The sequence below is a fragment of the Cryptotermes secundus genome, unplaced genomic scaffold (genome assembly GCF_002891405.2).
Source record: "Cryptotermes secundus unplaced genomic scaffold, Csec_1.0 scaffold80, whole genome shotgun sequence".
In the NCBI taxonomy this organism is placed as follows: domain Eukaryota; kingdom Metazoa; phylum Arthropoda; class Insecta; order Blattodea; family Kalotermitidae; genus Cryptotermes; species Cryptotermes secundus.
In genome coordinates, this window is record NW_019732856.1 from 429,467 (window position 1) to 448,654 (window position 19,188).

Genomic DNA, 19,188 nt, shown 5'->3' on the forward strand with positions numbered 1-19,188 from the left:
GGGGGGGGGGGGGGAGTAAAATGGTAAGGACATGAAGCTGACCACTCACCTCCATCTAGTGTCGAGGTCAAGATTGGTGGAGCTATACCTCCACTTCTCCATATGTCTTCAAGACATGGTGCTTAATTAATTAAGCACAGCGACAACTTTACGTTTTTAATGAAGTTCAGCTTCATGTAAGGTAGGAATCGTAGTTGACCTCCTGAAATACCAAACTTCCTCGAAATCCGTCAAGTAATTTGGAAGATGAAACAGGCAGAAAATCACATATGGTCTCACTATGCGTTCATTTCGTGTACTTCATGAAAATGACGCACAAGAAACTGTTAGTTCTGTCAGTAAAATGGTATAGGCTGTAAGGCAGAAATCCCAGGCAGACAAACCCTCAAGAATCTTTCACTTAAACGCTCCTGTGTCCAGAAGTAACCTTCTGTTATTGAGAACCCCCCCCCCCACTTCTTCACAATAGGTTTTGGAGCGCCTAAACGGAAGAGTATAGTCCTACTCCCGTCTTGCAAAACTAATATGGCGGTCGTAACCAAATAGTCTGTTGTTAAGCTAACAAGAGGCGTGGCCTTCACTAAAGATGCATATCATCAGGGCAACCAAGCATATAAGGAGTCATGGCAAAACAAAATGGCCACACGCCTATAACAGAGTGGGGAGAATGAATGGGGGAGAGGAAAGGTTTGGTAAAATGCCTTTCGTTCTGGGCCAGATTTGCCCTTAGGAGCGGTTTGCTTTCCTCACAGACGAGCTGCCAACTTACACTGTCCTTAATCAATGTTAGTGAGAAGCTGATCAAGAAATTATCCCCGTTTTAGAAAAGCCAAAATTTCATTATCGTGCTCACAAGAGCCCACACTAAAGCTTATTATATCCTTATCCAGTTAAATCTAGTTCACATCTTCATATTCTATTTGAGATTTATTTTAATATTATCTACCATATTTTCTGAGAAGTAGTGGGTCTGGAACGGGGTCCACTCGGCCTCATGAGGATAACTGAGAAGCTATTTCAAGGAAATAGCGGCTCCGGTTTAGAAACCCGAGATTAGCGGCCGTGGGGATTCGTTGCGCTGACCACGTGACACCCTCTATCCGCTAAAGTTGGCACTAACTTTGCCGACAAGTCGGTATATTTCGCTTGTGGACTACAGGCCACGGAGTTTTTTTTGTTTGATCTTCTCATCTACACCTAGGTCTCCCAATTGCGTTCTTTCCTTCAGTTTTTCCAACAGAAGTGTTATAAGCATTTCTCTTTCCCCCCCCCCTTCCTTCCTTTACGATTCTGGTGTTATGGAACCCGAAGATTCATCACCCTGATCACAGAAGTCCGTCACTGAGTCAGTTTAATACTGTCTACTCTTCCCGTCTTGTTTTTCTAACATAAATTTTTATATTATCCTCTCACATACTTACTTCTCTATCTCCCAAACAATATCTTCCCATGTAAGATTTGAGGCTTTCACGGCGGTGACTATGAAGAAAGCAGTCTTCTGGGATTTGGCACCGTGCATGTGTGGTGTTAACCGACGTTTCGGAGGCGATACATTCCTCCGAAACGTCGGGTAACACCACACATACACGGTGCCAAATCCCAGAAGACTGCTTTCTTCAATATCTTCCCATCTGCTTTCCCAACCAAAATTTTAATTCATTTTTTGTTGTGCAGAAGAATAAATTCGTGCTTCAAACGTTAAGTGTATTCTTTCCTTGAGCACTCAGGCCAATGAGAACTGCCCATGTGCTGCGTAACTTCCACGCATGAAACTGACGTACCAGGCCGTTTACTTAGTAGCTCTCTCTCTCTCTCTTCTTTTCTTCATGCGTTCTTAGAAGGGATAAGAATAATAGCCTATTGGGGAGAACCTGAATGAAATAAAGTAACAGAAGATTTGAAAACCTTACATTATGAGCGGTTTCTTCATTTGTAGTCCCCTTCTACCCTTTGTCTCCTGTTGCGGTGATTAGCATAAGTAAAAGAAGATCAATTGGGCCGGACATGTAGCACACATGGAAAACATACCAACATTCTTAAAGAAAACGTCATGAAGAAAGAACCCTTTGGAGACGTATTCATAAATGAGTAAAAATATTAATTTTAAATAGATTACGAGTATCTACTTCTGTTGTAAGATTCCAGAGAGGTTCTCGAGCAACTTAATAACCACTATATTTTTTCCCCCCTTGGCACTACAGCCCCAGTGGGCCTAGGCCTACCTCCATGAACTTCTCCGTTCACTTCGGTAATAACCACTATATAGTCTAGGAAAATCCTGTAGCTGCCCTGGATATTGTTAATTTGTTATGTGTGATGAAACCTCAGAAATGCCTTACAAAATAAATCTTACCGATTTGGAGAGTCAGCTGATGAGAGTGCACGAAAAGTCAAGAGGATGGCCACGATTTCGAATAATGAAGCAAGTTCTTGTTCCCTAATAACCTTCAGCACTACGTTAGGGCACTTTTCCCACTTGTACGAGCACGAAGCAGGCTGAGATTGGTTTGCTTGTCTTAAGCGTCTTAAGAAACCACACTAATGTGTGTTTACCAAGTTGATTCTCCGGATGCTAACTTCTCTCTGTTGCCGTATTCGCGCATCGGAACGGAAGTCAATCAGTACTCAGCGATAGACGCATTTTATAAACCACATCCCGTCGATCGGCCGGTTTTCTCAAGGCCTAGCTAATTACTAAGAACACAGTTTAAATATATGCGTGCGTACAGTTCTAGCGTCACGTCCTTGATACAAGCAAAAGTCGAGTATACGGAACAAAAAAGCACAATAGACCACTGTAGGTCGCGGTGCAAGGGCCGAGAAGGCCTACCCCCATATACGTACATTCATACGGAACATAAAAATTGCACATTGTTCTCGCCTTGCTTTATGTAACGAGATTAAATTGCGTCTTTATTGGTTTCACAACAATAAGTTGGAAGAATTCTTGTTTCTGTCCGCTTGTAACACCTCGAAAACAAACTGAACGGATTTTCACAAAATTTGATATGAAGGAGTTCTGCTAAAATGTGTCGTCACAACTCAGTTCTGGCTAAAATCGAAATACAATAACGGCCACTTTACGTTAAGATTGCATACATTTCTGAGTGCATCTATAGCATAATTTGCTCATGTCTATAAACGCGAAAAATGTTTGTAACAAACGTTTTAGAAAGAAATGAGTTCATATTTTATGCCCAAAACACTTATCCTGAAAGTCTTCTGGTTCTCGAGATAAACGGAAGGGAGGAAACGCATCAGAACTGTTACATTATGCTTACACTTCCAAATTTCTTATGAATGTAAATTACATATCTAATAACGTGTAGGCCTCTATCATAACAACTATAAAAATATATGTTAAAGTAATATTCCTATTTTCTGATGAAAGAATAATATTCTGCTTTCTTGAATTGTGATGAACAGACTTTGCACTGAACATTACTGTCTTCTGCAATGTGACGCTGTGCAGTCTGGTAATATTTATAGAGTTTTCGGAGGAACGTTACCAAACAGCTACCAGATTACATGCTATCACACAAAAGTTTTTTTGTAGCCATCACCATGAAAATGCCAAATCTCACAGGTTTCCTAATGAATTCCTACCTAGTTTCGTTGTGCTCAATGTATAGTTTTGTGATAATTTGAACCGTGAACAGAGTACAGGAAGTGTTCATGACCCATTTCTTTGGAAGTACCACAGCATTCGTTTAAAGGAATTGAGGAAAACTGACGAACCTGGATTAGGAAAACCAGGCAATGGTAAAGATTAGAACCCATATTATGAAAGCATGCTTCATCAAATGTCTCAATTTCATGAAATGAACACATTTTTGGGAGGCCATGTCTGTCCATTCATTTCTTTTGTCTTTAAACCTACCAGTTGGTTTTTGATTAAATTTGCTAAGGATTCTATGCTAGATGTTTGCCCAGTATTGGTCTAATGTGCATCTGACTTTACATGACGTTCAAATCAATATATCCATTTTAACAACAACTGCTCCTCCTCCAAAAAATTTGTACATGATATAAAATACATTTGTTTATATGCTGTATCACCTAAAAATGATGCAAAGCTGAAGATTAGACAGGAAGGTAGTTATGAATATTGAGTAAGGAGAGTTGTGGAAGAAAGTAATATATATACTATCAATATAAAGTGAAATTTCAGAATCTGCCCGCAGGCCGAGGAAAACCATGGTTGCTAGCCAAGATTCAAAATAAAGTAAAAATAATGTTCATTTAAGATTTGTAACAATAGTTGAGTCATTATGTCAGAACTATGTTGAACATTGTCCACTCTCTGAAGTATATTTACAGCCAAACCCAGATTATCCCACCTAAACTGAACTACAGGGTGGCTGAATAACCAAAAATATTTGATAATTCAAACAACATTAAAAACATAGAGCAAATATCTACACAGATTTGTTCACAACTCTATTATCAAAGAGTAAATTGTAAATAATATTCAGTTGCTAAGATCAATATCAAAAATAAATGCAAAATTAAACTTTCATAAATGAAAAGTCATACATACGAAGTAAAGTCTCATAATTCATTGTTTAAAGAGAGTTGGATAATCAGGGTTCTATAGTACTATACATGTCATTTTGGAAACTGGCTTTACTCCACCTTCAAGTAATTGATAATTATTATACCATCAGGGTTTTATTGCTTTTAATGTTAAGTATTAGTGGCAGCAGTTGAGATTGAACCTTGAACTCCTAAATATGTACCATTAACAGGAGTTACCCCAGTGGTCTAATGCTTACACACAAATTTACTGGGTTCAAAGGGTTCTGAGGTAATTTCTGGTCAGTCATTAATGCTGGAGAGAGGAAGTACTTATATCAGTACTACAATCCTCAAGACCTGAAGAGTGAAGATAGCTCACCCCAAAAATGTCATTTGTATTAAATGTAACATTTCAGATAGTGGCCAGTGTCCAGTATGACCACAATATATTGCACTGATCAGGGCAAGGCACTAAATAAATGGGTTATTTCTGCCTTTCACTGTTCCATATTAGCACTGCTATGTGAGATGCTTTGAGATAACAGAAATCTGTACTAGAAGGAACTGTGCATGGAAATAGATTAGTAGTTTACATAAATATTAGTTTGTAATACAGTGAAACTATCATTTACAGTTTGTTTTGGAAGAGTGAAATTGAATACCAAACTGCAGGAAATGGTGGATATTTAACGGTGAGGTTACTGAGATGGGATCACTGAAATTGAATTTTAAATGAAGGAAAACCTTAAATCTAGGAGCATTACATGGGATGACACTATAACTATTTGCCTCTATAAGCAGATGAAAGAATATTAAAGGATAGAAAATTGGTTACATGTGTCCACATGGTACATTGTATGTTTTCATGAAACATACAACCCTAAGAGAACACAAATTACATTTGACAATAAAATACTAAGGGAAATATTCTGACCTGGTGTTGTATTTTAGCGTCCTGTTGCACTGATTTTCGTCCATGATATGTATACAGTGGCCATCTTGTAGTGCACTCAGTTTCACCTGTTACTTCACGACATGTTTCGGCAACATAGTGCCACCATCAGGTGCCCTAATTACGCTAATCTATTGCATTGCTTGCCATTATATGTCTTTATAAAATTATTTAAAAAGTGCGTATTCATCAACTATAATAAATTTACACACACTAAAATTTGTTAAGATTATTCATCTTATGTGTCTTAATTAGAACTTGCGTGTGGTTCTTCCACTATGGGAATACACAGAATATAAGAAAAACGACCCCCATAGTGGAAGAACCACACACAAGTTTTAATTAAGACACATAAGATGAATAATCTTAAGTTTTAGTGTGTGTAAATTTATTATAGTTGACAAATACGCACTTTTTAAATAGTTTTTAAATAATTTTATAAAGACATATAATGGAAAGCAATGCAACAGATTAGCGTAATTAGGGCACCTGATGATGGCACTATGTTGCCGAAACATGTCGTGAAGTAACAGGTGAAACTGAGTGCACTACAAGACGGCCACTGTATAGACATCATGGATTCTGACCTGGGTTGAAATATGTGGGGAATTGTGTTAACACAACAAAAAAATAATTTATATTCATCATTTGGGTTGGGTTATATTTTAGCGTCCTGTTGCACTGATCCATGTACATGATTTATGCTAACCGTCTTACAGTGCACACACACTTTTTCACCTTACTCTTCTCTTTTACACTACATGTTTCAGCACTAATGTGCTGACGTGCATAGAGACGCACCTGAAGATGGCGCATTAGTGCTGAAACATATAGTGTAAAAGAGAAGAGTAAGGTGAAAAAGTGTGTGCACTGTAAGACGGTTAGCATAAATCATGGACATCATTTGGGTTGATTAAATGAATATTTGAATGGGCTGGATAATATATGGGAGATGTAATAAAGCTTGTAGACAGAAACAACATGGACAACTGGGTTAGTTTTGGGAAGATGATGTTAAAATAAATTGTAAGGAAATAGCTTTAATTAATGTGGGTCCATCTAAACTGTATCAGGATTAGATCCAGTAATGGACTTTGGTGTTAGTGGTGTTCAGCCTTCAGGTTACTGCCATGGTGCTGGGTTACATTACAGCTGGGAATAGGGTTTCTATATACATATTGCAGAATAAAACTCATATCTATATAAACAGCAGTTTTATACATCTTGAAATATAGCAATGTACAATATTGGCACAGTATCATAAATTGTTCATATATTCTAAGCACATACAAAAATATGACCATCAGTATTTCACATTTCCACCAATATAACCTCAGAAACCTGTCTTAAGGGACATCAGAAGAAAGAGGCCATGAAGGCTGTTCATTCTCAACCCAAAAATGTACAACTGGGTGTCAGTCACTAAAGTTCCTGCCCCCACAGAACTTTTCTGACACCTCTACCAGGAATACAGCAACATTTATACTGGGACTTAAATATGACAAGAGTCATGGTTGGTCATGCTGAGATAGTCAAAATTACAAGGTTATCATGTCATAAGATCTTCATAAGTCTAATAAAACAGGCATCAGCAGTGTTCCCAAAACTTGACAAAACCGTATACAGACACAGTGCTCTCTACCAATTACTTGAAATAATAAAAACTTTATAAACTTAGTCTATAAATTCTCTCAGGCCCACAGTTTCCTGTTTTTAAAAAGTGTCGCTAAACTGAAAGTGACTGATACTGATTCATGTAATATGCACCATCTTGTTTGAATTCTAAAACAGTTTTGCAGATTAGTTTCTTGTTTCATAAATATTTAGTCCTGAAGAATGGAACATTATATACAGGTTTCCAGGTCTGTCACAAGCAGGTTTCACAGCGCAAAATCAATATAAGCTAGCAGTTATACTTGCTCCTGTATATCAGTAATGGTAATACTTAATGTTTGTAACATAGCATTTCAAACTGTAAAGCTTTTTTCCCATGAACATTAGACTGGATAAAGAACATCTTGCAAGAGCAACATCTAGTCAAAATGTCTCAAATTGGACAGCTCATGCTCGCAATTGTCAATGTCAGCATTGTGTCCTGGGTTTAAAATCATGCTCTTAACAATTCCAGCAATTATGTGATGTCAGTAGAGAAATGGTAGGATAATATGTGGTAAGTATGGAGGGATGTGGAGGAAGAATTAGTGCCATATTTCTGGAATTCACTGGACAGGATTGAAAGAAAAGTTTCAATTAGGACAGACAACTCCAAATTTCCATAATGCAAGTCATTGTCACTGAACTAATCGGTTTGGTGTAAAACTTTTCTCAGCCAGAAGTACTAGAAATTGATTAATTTTTAGTAGTACTATCATCTTATGATGGAGTAACATACAATTTATTTGATATTAAAATTCCAATATATTCAATCAACAGAAGAACACATTCTCATTTGAATGATAAAGGCAAGAAAACTGCAAAGAAAAATATTTGCATTGGATATGCAACAGTTTTCCCTATGCTATAATTGAGGTTATTTATTGCTTCAGAGTACATAAAGACAGCCATTACAAGAAGAAGTGAAGGTATATAGATTACTGACACCATCTACCAAGTATTCTGTAAATAAGAAAGGTAGAACTCCTACAAAACATCAGAGGCATTACTTTTCGGTCAGCTATCTACTGTTTACAGTCATGTAAACACTAGACAGATCTCTCTCCTCAGGTGATAATGATGCAGTCCAGTAATTTGTAACAGAAGCAGGATGTTGTTAAAATCCAACAGTTTTCACACCATGTGGCGTTGCACTGGTGTGCCATCTGAATACACATAACTGGTTATGCTGGGAGCACTGATCTTAGTGTTGTGCTGGCAGAACCTTGTATGGGTTCAGAATACCCTTGGGATCCATCAGCTTCTTTATGTCTTTCATGAGGTTCAGGGAACTCTGTGACTTGGAAAAGTGGATATACTGTGTCTTCTTGAAGCCAATACCATGCTCAGCACTCACGCTGCCCTTCAGCTTGGATGTCCACTCAAACACAAATGGCTCAACAATTTTCAGGACAGCAGGGTCAAACTTTGGAGTTGTAATGTTCAAGTGCAGGTTGCCATCACCTGAAAAACAGTTCATGAATTATTTAAAAATAATCATCTGTAAGCTGTTGATTTGGCCTATGTGCCTGTTCTGATTTTATTGAGCATCTTCCAAAGGACTGTACTACAATAAGTCTTTGTCTTTTCACGCTGTACTGTTATACTAACTTTGCAGCTCTCTGATTACATGTTTCAACTACCTTCTCCTATAATTTTTTCTACATTTATTTACTGAGTATAAATGAATTCTTTTCTAATATTTTATATTTGCTGTATTTAATCTTGCATGCTTTTGGCATTTCTAAAGAACTGCATTTTTAAGTCATGTCAAAAGAAAAAACAGAGAATTAACAATAAAAATGTACACACACAATACACAATGGATGACATTATAGTAACAGACTTAATAAGACAGAATGAGAATATTTAAAAATCAATTTAAATAAAGGAATGATATACTGTATGACACTTTTAATTACAAGAACAGAGAAAATGGCAGATAAAAATGATGTTGAACTACGCATGCTTGAATTTATATCTATTCACAAAATTTTTTTACATTCACTTTCAGTTAACATTGCAGTTAAGGGTTAACAAGCACAGTTACTGCTAATGTACAGTTTCTACAATAAAAGAACAAACCACATGACAACACATGCAAACATATACAAGAAGCGAGCATCTGTCATGTGATTAGGGGCGATTACAGTTTCTACAAGTCTCCATGCCCACTCAGAATATCAGTTTCCCTTTCTGTTGTGGGACTGGTTAACCATCATCATGTAGGAACAAAGAACCTAAACCCCCTGCTACTACAAGTGTTGGCAGCCAGAACAGAGCTGTGCACATGTCATCACAATCGCAGTATGCATGGCTTATTACAGTTAAGGATCACAAAGTTCCAGGAACAGAGGTAACCCACACCTCTGAGAAGTCTTTAACTCTTTGCAATCCAGAGTTAATAATCTGTATGGCAACCTGTGATGCATGAATGTCACCAGCTGGACATTTCTGAGAATTTTTATTGAAATTCCAGTCTACCTGTGGGAAAAAACTGCTATATTAAGCATTGTACAGAAGTTCACTTTTCTGACTGTCCACATGTTTAAATCTCAAGTTCATGTCTACCTCTGCAACAATAAAAAAGCTGTGGACAAAATCAATAAGGCTTCCCATATTATTTACATAGAGACTATAATCTTCTCTGTATACAGTCATGCATTTTACGGAAATCAAGAAATGGATGGAATCGTCTGCTTAAAATTTGTGAATAACTGAATAAACAATCATCTTGCAAGGATTATGTGAAATCCAAAGTAAATACACAAATAAATGCAGCAAAGGAGAAGTTAATACTGAAGCTGGATACAGAGAGAGACTGGTGTGTCCTAAACAGAGGATCTTCCATGCAATGTTCATGCCTGCTTCAAACCTACCTACATGACCGTAGCCACAGATCCGCCCCACCTTTTCGGCTGGTAAGCGTGTTTTGAGTTCAGGAATGATGGCATAGAAGCTATTGTGAGGCAGGGAGATGTCATACTTAAACACATACCCATCATGAAGCAAGCCTTCTGTTATCCCTTCCCGAAGTTTCCACATTAACTGTGGAAACAAAGCAGTCAGTCAATAACATGACACAGGCAGGCAGAGACATCTGCTGGACTGTGTGCATCTCTCACAGATTAGGTCCCATATAAAGCGTAGCCCTACCATCTGACAGGATACAAGCAACTGATCTCTCACATGGTCATTCATTCATTCATATTTTGTCCATATTCATTGAGTCTGTCCTACACTCAGGCCTTCTGTTAATTAGTTTTTCTTCATCAAGTCAGTCAGCTCTTTATTTAAAAGAGTGGCTCTACTTTCCCAATTAATCATAATTTGAGAAATATGGTTCAACATTGCTGTAAAATGGATAGCTTACTGTGGTTGTCTTCTTTCCAGTAAGATGTGGTAAGAGGCTAAAGAAAAGACTGGATGAATTCTGTAAGTCTGTCAGAACTATGTGCAGTTTTATCTTAAAGCATCTTGGATTCTTACTTTGGGAAGTGAGTGTGTGTTGGTTCCTTAAGATAATGAGTGATCATTATCATTATGAGACTCTACTTTTTGATGTATGCAGGGTTCCGAGGGCTTGGCTGTACTCCCATCTTCATGTGGATGCCTGTCATAGTTCTGAGATTTTATTTTGTCTCTTTGAGCAGTAAATCAAGATGGAACCAAGCACTTTTTAAATATTGCTCAACCTTGGTCATCCAGGGGTTAGCACACTACAGCAGTAATAAGAAAGGTCCAGAATGCAATCCTAGTTCTTGTAACACAAAACATAAGTAAAATGAAATTGTTATTTTTATGGTGCCTCCAGATATGGTCTGTATTGATCTTGCCTCTGCCCACCTAAGAAATGTGAAGAATCTATTTCTGAGGTTGAGGCATCCACAGAGCAGATTGTTACTCCAGTAGTACGGTGGTCAATGACTGGCAGAAGGGACCTGCAGCTTAATGCATAATCCAAAGTTGGAGGGGGGAGGGTCCTGATATTCTTCACACTTATATATGAGTTTCTTATTGCTAATGGGGTGGGACTAAGTCCTTTGTATTGCGGCCACTTCTGGCATATTGTACCAGCCCCAGATGATAGGTGAGGGTGATTGTGGAGCAATTGGTGGAATGAAGATTGGCAGGGGAAACCGAAGTACTCGGAGAAAACCTGTACCAGCACCACTTTGTCCACCACAAATCCAACTTGACCAGACCTGGGATCGAACCTGAAGATAAAGTAACTCAAACTTCTGATATACCTTGTATCATTAACAACAAGTAAAAATCTGCCTGTATGACCAAACCCCCCATGGAAACAGAAAAGGAGCATATCCCTGCATTTTGAAGAAAAATTTCTCTCAGCATTTATGACCAATATTTTCAGTATTTCCAGAGTGTATGGTTTGGTTCATATATGTAGTTCTTCTTGTGAGTACTTGATGAAATAACAAAGTCTGAAATATGAGAGAGAGTCAGTAAATAGGTCACAAATCAAAGTAAAACAGCTGTAAAGGAGGTAACAGATTTTCTATGTGTATCACTAGGTAGCAGCACAGTCCAGCTTCATGACAGTCTCGGTAGCAGACGTGAATTCGCATTTTCAGAGGCTGGTTTCAGTAGTCAAAATGGTGACAGTGATTGAGGAGTTTGTCACATACAGTGGTTCACAACTGTGTAGAGAAATTTTCTCAAGGACGTTCAAAAGTCACAGATAATGCCTGACCAGCTCACCCTGCTGAGATTGCGCCAGAAGCAACTGTGAAGCGGATGGAAGAGTTTATTTGATCTGACAGGCGGATAACAATAGACAGTGTAGCAACTGCACTGGGATGTTCTCATGGTTTAGCATACAACATAGTGCAGGATCATTTGAAGTTTCAGAAACGCGTGCATGATGGGTGCCCAGAGAACTAAAAGATCAAGAAAAAATTAACAAAATGGGTCTGCCCTTGCAACATCTTTCATGGTATGCAGATGAAGGAGAAGATATGCTTAACAGGATTGTTACTGGGGACAAATCATGGGTGCATCACTACCAACCCAAATCAAAGCATGCTTCAATTCACAACAGATATCTTAGTTTACATTTTGTGCATCCTGTTGTGTTATTATATACAATTCTTTATTAGAGTCCATCACAACACAACAATAAAATGGTCAAGGCTAAAATTAGCTTAGCTACATGTTTCGGCTATTAAAGCGATCATCAGGCAAACACATGATTACCATATTCATGGTATGGTAATTTTAGCCTTGACCATTGTATTGTTGTGTTGCAATAGACTCTAATAAAGAACTGTATCTTAGTTTACCTTCAACCAGAAAGCTCAAAATTTAAGGTTATGCCATCCACTGGGAAGGTTATGCTTACCATGTTTTGGGATTCTCAGGGAGTATTGTTTGCCCATTTTCAGAAGTATGGTGAAAATGTGAATTCTGCACCAAACTGCGAAGTTTTGTTGAATCTTTGGGATACAGTCAACAGGAAACATGCAGGCCAAATGGAAAGATGGGCACTGCTTCATCATGACAATGCCACACCCCATACAGCCCAAGCAACCCAGGGCAGAATTCAAGAAGAGTGGAAGCTTCTTCAACATCCGCCTCAAGGCCCAGACTTGGCCCCTAGTGACTCCATCTGTTTGGTCCACTAAAAAATCACCTTGGTGGCAAACGTTTCAATGATGATGAAGAGGTTGAAACACAGTGAGGAAATGGCTGAGACAACAGTCGAAAGACTTCTATGTTGTGGGTTTTGATGCACCGATAAAGCAATGGGACAAGTGTATCAATGTTGATGGAGGATATGTTGAGCAATAAATGTTTTTTTCAGGTTCAAATATCACATGTTTTACATTTTATATCCATTTACTGACTCTCCATCATATGTCTGGCAGAAAACAACAAAATCAGATATGTATGAATGCTAAGACCACAGTAATTAGCAATAATGTTCAGATGTTCAGCTTACACTTCAAACTATTCTTCACTTACAGGAACCAATGCAGAGCTGCGTACACATCCAGTAGATGTGTCTGTTACTTTCTACTACAATGAACATAGCTAGACAAAACTTGGGATGGACTAGCACTCAGCATTGCTGTCCTCCCTTACCAAGGTGACAGAAGCCGCAACATCGGATGGCAGATGTTCCAGCCAGGCGCTCTGATACCAGAGGCACCAGATCATACAGATATTTCATCGGAAGAGTCATGTCATAAGAATTCAAGAGGCCTTCACTTGTCAGGCTGGCTGGTAGGAGTTCACGAAGTTGCCATATTGACTGACAAAAAGACATACTAATTACATGATCATCACAACTGAGGCTTACAGTCACAGTCTAATCCTTCACTGAAATGCTAATTTTACTAAGTCACGTCTTGTAATAAATCTCTGTTAAACCTTTCTCACACCACTTAATTTCACTGTACCTGCCACTAGCTGCATATGCAATGAGGCTTTCTCATAATTTAGAATTTGAAAACAGATGCGTCATCTTTCAATTCTGAACAGAGCAAAATACTTCACTTGAACAAATGTGTATGTCATGAATGATCAATATTATTATGACCAGTATTGCTATGTATATGCAGCAGGCCATTCTCTCATGTGCGCTCATGGCATTACAATATGAAGTACATGCTGAGCACAAAGTGAGGTCAGAGCAGAAGGTAGTGTTACTAACTGAGGCCCCTCATTCCACATTATTTTTCTACAAATGTGAGGAAAGTGACTGTCTTTTATTCACAGGATCTATATCATAGTAAATATGGTAACTAAGAACCCTCCGGCACAGGGTCATTTTGTAAGGAATCAACGGTTATCCAACTGTATTCATAAAATGGCATTATGGAGGCCATAGGTTCATCACTGTCTTCATGAAAACACTGGACCAAGTTCTGAGCTAGTTCAATTCACATCTTCTGAAAAATTTTCTCTATTTTAATATTATCCTGATATTAGCAGAAAAGAGAATGCTGTCCTTCAAACCATTAAATTTTTATTGTATTTTGGACATTAGATTCCAGATGTTGAACGGCAGAGGAAATTCTCAATGTTCTTGCTGGGAATCAAACCTCAGCCATCCAGCTTGTAGCTTCCTTCTTCATAGACACATCTATCGGAGCTCTATATCTTACCTTAATCCTAGATGGCTCACTGGCCACAGTTCCATCATGAATGATTCCACTACCCATTAAACCCTCCAAGAAACTGGTCAACTTTTCCTCATCGTGTGTCCCATTGCTTCCAGATGTCTCTATCAGCATGTAGAATGGGAACTCTCCAATTGGTCGTTGAAGATTGAGATTTGTTGTGGCAGCATCCAGTGCCAACATGTCCATCATTTCACACGAAGACAATATTTCACCCAACCCACTTCGAGCTTCCTTGAACGTGCGCAGAACATCATCAAATGTGTCCAAGCCTATAAGGTACGACACATAATTTCAAAACATTTGGTTCTGAACACACTGCTGGTAAAACAGTAGATATTGTGCTTATTTTGTAGAATATTTGACATTGATGTATCTTGAAGAAAGCAGTCTTCTGGGATTTGGCACCGTGCATGTGTGGTGTTAACCGACGTTTCGGAGGAACGTATCGCCTCCATCTTCAGGGTAGAAGAAAAAATATAAGAAGTCTGCAAGCGAAGAGACCGTGAGAACCGGTTAAAGCAGACTGCTGACACCACATATGCACGGTGCCAAATCCCAGAAGACTGCTTTCTTCATAGTTACCACCGTGAAAGCCTCAAATCTTACATTGATGTATCTTGTACAGTGACGGTAAAATTTATGATGTTAATGATAATGAAAAATGCTGAAGATCATTTGGAATGAACAGTAGAAGAGATGGAACAACGAAGAGAACATGTTCCAGCTGAGGTCTGTCCAACACAAATTCTGATGGTTTTGAAGCCTCTACTCCCAGTGGGTAAGACCTGTAAGGCCTCAAAATTATATTGACACCAGCAGAATTTCATTCATATCATTGTTACTGCTGATGCAAGAAAATTGTTGCCACTTATCAGGTGACCACAATAGAACTAATAAAGTCTCTAATATCAGAAGCCAAAGGATCAATACCACGAACTCATGAATGACAGCCCTGAGTGCCATCCTGTCCCTTCTACAAGAATGGCTACTTACTGGGAGGTTCAAGAGGAGTCTGCCAAGCTATGTGGGTTCATTAATCAAGTGATTTCAAGTAAAAGAAGACCCACTAATATGCATCAAGTTTTTGAACGGTTACAGAGTCACGGCAGCTTAACAGAGGACAAAGACATACTGGAACTAAGCCACCCTTCTTGACCTTGGCAGTAGATGGAGGTGAGTGGTCAACTTCACACCCCTGCTGCTTTACCCCCAGGGAAATCACCCCCACCACTCACTGGGTGGGCCTTAGAGTTGATCTCGATGCTGTAGAGAAGAGAAAAATCTTGCCATGCCAGGAATCAAACCTGGGCCATCCAGCGCATAGCCCATTGCTATACTGACTGAGCTAACCCAACTCCAGATGATAGCAGATAGCAGAACAAAAAAACCTATAGGATTTCCTCAAGTCCTCAGCAGTGTAGTATGTAAATGTACATAAAAATGGAGTTTCATCATACAAGAGTCAAACTCTTTATAAATATCTTGTGTGAACAGAGGTCCAATTACATAAACAGAAGCATTAAAAGAATATGCGTCAACACCAGTTGATGCATCTTTTCTCAGAAAATCCATGACTACTAAACATGAAACATACCCAGAAATGCAACATTAACTGCTTTGGGACTTGGTGGACACTGGATGGCCACTTTAGTAACAATACCCAGTGTGCCCTCTGACCCAATGAACAAGTGTTTAAGGTGGTAGCCTGTATTGTCTTTCTTCAGCGAGCTCAAGCAGTCTATCACTTCACCATCAGCCATCACCTGCAACACATTAACATCAGTGATATTAACAAGCTGGCTAATTGAGATTTACTGCCATGTTATAGGAGTGGATGAAATAAAGCCTAATAAACAAAGTGTACAGTCTGAAGAGTGTTAAGAGACCTGAACTACTGACTGGATGGCAGGGAGAAGATCTGAGATAGCTGAGAGTATTTACTCAAAACATATAACTGGAGACAAATATATGTAGAACTGTGACTGAGGAGCCCAAGGCTCAAATGAAAAATAATAACAATACAGTAATTTATATATAAGTGTCTGTCAGGCATAGATTTCTTCACCTTTCTAGGCACAGGGAGGCCAGGAAAACAGATACAAGGATAACAAGAGGCATCTGTCATTGAACTTAAAGCCAGGCAGCTTATCTCCCATTACATCTTTCATAAAATGTCTACAACTGGAGATTTTCTTATTGATGATCTGGTCATCTGTTTCATAAAGTAACCACTCACCGCCTCAATACCCAATACGCTACCCTGCAAGCTGCCATATCGAATCAACCGGATGCCCCCAGCATTGGTAGACACATTTCCTCCAATCTGACATGTCCCCTTGGCTCCTAAGTCCAGAGGCATCATCAAACCTCGTTCAGAGAGATAAGAGTCCAAATTTTCCAGGATACAGCCTGCTTGGCACACCAGAACACCTGTGAGGGTCAATGAAAACATGTACATGTGCAGCTAAAAATAGAAATATGGAAACTGTGCCTCACCACTAACAATCAGAGACATTAGGGATGCCTGTTGGTTCCATGATACCTCACAATTGCAAACATATTTTGGAATATTTTACTATTGTTTTAAGGGAACAGTGAAGCAAGTTTTTTTTATCTTCATGTGAGCTCATCCATATTTCATTATTTTATTCATTTTGTATACTATTTGCCATGGCAAAAGCTGCATTTAGCAAGAAGAANGACGTAAGAAGATGCTGGATGACCTTGGGGACAGAAGAGAATGTTTTCATTTGAAGGAGAAAGCTCTAGATCGCATCAAGTGGAGGAACTGTTTTGGAAGAGACTGTGGACCTGTCATCTTGACAGATTACAGATGAATGAATGTATACTATTACTTAGCTGCTAAGTCATGCCACTGAATAAGACATGAAGTACAGAACTGGAAAAGTTGTAGGAGCAAGTGACCCTGGTCTATACAAGATCCTATTCCAGCACTCAACTAGGACCGTGAAAAGGCATGAAAACCTCAGTCACAACAACCAAAGCAAGTTCTGAAGTGATACCTTCTGAATGAGTTCTACATCAGTGAACTAACTTGCTTTGAGTTGACATTTTTTAGACTAATATAAGTAAGTAGGATTTGAGGATCTCAAAGCAGTGGTAACGAACAGTTATATCACTGGGGATATAATACCATCCAGCCCATTGAAAGTCAACTGATATTTCAGAGGAAAACATCGCCTTTAGCTTCAGAGCTGAAGAATGAGGTGAGCAAGAAACCACTGAAATATCAGTTGACTTTCAATGGAATACATGGTGTTATATCCCATAAGATAGTACTCGTAGTACAGATAATACTGAATTCTACATCTGCAGTATGACACACCATAATATTTTCCTCAAGAGTTGGCACTAACTTCGCCGACAAGCAGCGGCCGCTCGGTCAGCATAGTTCGCTTGCGGACTACAGGCCACAGAGTTTTTTGTTTGTTTACTGGTCTAATATATGGACTGACCCAAGTGCAGTGCAACAGTGACATAAGCAACACGTGAGATTTGTACCTGAGAGTTCATCCAGACTGATAATGTTGTTCATGAGACTGGTGGAGATGACAACCTCATCAAACACAGGCACACTACCCCCAACCAACCCAGTGTTGCCACCTTGTGGACATACTGCCAAGTTCTCAGCATTGCAATACTTGAGAATTGCTGATACCTCCTCTGTAGTCTTGGGTTTCAGCACAATTTGGCTGGCACCTGAAAATTGTGAGACATCAATGACAATGACAGTCCTTTACTAAACCTGGTGTGAAATTTAATAAGAACACTGCAATGTGTAAGATGTCTCCATGTACTCTGGTTACCAGCATTTCAGAGCAATATGCTGTCTCTTGAGGGCACGTGGTAGTGTAGTTGGTTGAGGCCAGAAGGTTGCAGGTTCAAGTCCCAGTGAGGTCACTGGATTTTTTTCAATTGACCTAATCCTTCCAGCCGCACTATGGCCCTGGGGTTGACTCAGCCTCTAACAGAAATGAGTACCAGGAATATTCTTGGGGGCAAAGGGCGGCTGGCATGTAGGGCTGACAACCTTGCCGCCATCTATGAGCCGACTATCTAGAGAAAATGTGGGAACCTCAACACGTCACAGCCCTACTGGCCTCCACAGCCTGTTACAGGGATACCTTTACTTTTTTTTATGCTGTCTTTCTCTTCAATCTTCAGATAACACTGAAGATGGTGGCTTACATTCCTAGAAAATATTTGTAACTGCCTATCAGACTACACGGGGTCATAACCCAGAATCTTCACTGCCATGGAAGTTTCAAATCATGGCACTTGGTAATGTTACTCATACAGTAATGAAGGAAAGGAGATGGCAGTGTGCTGGATATGTCAATCAGATGAAGGAAATGAGACGTTAATATAGAATTTTGATGAGGGAAACTGCTACTTGGAAGACAGAAGGATACAGGAGAATGGTATGAAAATGGACTTGGAAAATCAGGTGTGAAGATGTGGACAGGATCAGGATACTGTCTACTCGCAGGTTTAGGTATTGGTGATGTTACATCTTGAAGTTCTATTACCAGAGAGTTGGCAGTACATTGGTAAACACTTAAATCCCTTCATGCAATTAAAACTGAACGTATTTCATATGGTGGGTGCCTGTTATGTCATGTCACTTGTTTACAGCTGAGCCTATCAGGTTTCCTCTTTCTTGTTAAAATCTGTTAATTAAATCTGCAGAGTTAACACACAAGAATGAGTACATAAACTTCTTTTATTGAAAGCCATCACAACACAACAATTAATAATATATGTTTGTAGTATCAAGTAGTACTTTACTATATGTTTCGACTTTCAAGAAGCCATCATCAGGTAAATACACTTAATAACCACTTTGCTATATTAAGTGTATTTACCTGATGATGGCTTCTTGAAAGCCGAAACATA

General features: G+C 39.0%; 2 protein-coding genes across 8 annotated transcripts in view; both read right to left on the reverse strand.

Moving 5' to 3' along the window:
* The window catches only part of LOC111867741 (pancreatic triacylglycerol lipase), a 25,607-nt gene extending 22,934 nt beyond the window's left edge, over positions 1–2,673 (reverse strand). Inside the window, exon 1 of one of the 2 annotated variants that reach the window (XM_023857854.2) lies at positions 2,354–2,673. The gene's annotated coding sequence lies outside the window, so the exon portion shown is untranslated. The remainder of the gene's footprint in view (positions 1–2,353) is intronic. The other variant, XM_023857855.2, reaches the window with a different exon arrangement.
* A 3,996-nt stretch (positions 2,674–6,669) lies between these two features.
* The window catches only part of LOC111867739 (D-2-hydroxyglutarate dehydrogenase, mitochondrial), a 15,859-nt gene continuing 3,340 nt past the window's right edge, over positions 6,670–19,188 (reverse strand). For 5 of the 6 annotated variants that reach the window (XM_023857850.2, XM_023857851.2, XM_023857852.2 and 2 more), the window contains exons 3-8: positions 17,794–17,991; positions 16,508–16,701; positions 15,866–16,034; positions 14,254–14,540; positions 10,003–10,171; positions 6,670–8,587 (exon numbers count right to left, since the gene is read on the reverse strand). In XM_023857850.2, the coding sequence (XP_023713618.1) occupies positions 8,328–8,587; positions 10,003–10,171; positions 14,254–14,540; positions 15,866–16,034; positions 16,508–16,701; positions 17,794–17,991 (1,277 nt within the window). In that variant the 3' untranslated portion in view covers positions 6,670–8,327. Of the gene's footprint in view, positions 8,588–10,002; positions 10,172–13,228; positions 13,398–14,253; positions 14,541–15,865; positions 16,035–16,507; positions 16,702–17,793; positions 17,992–19,188 lie in introns of all 6 variants that reach the window. The other variant, XM_023857849.2, reaches the window with a different exon arrangement.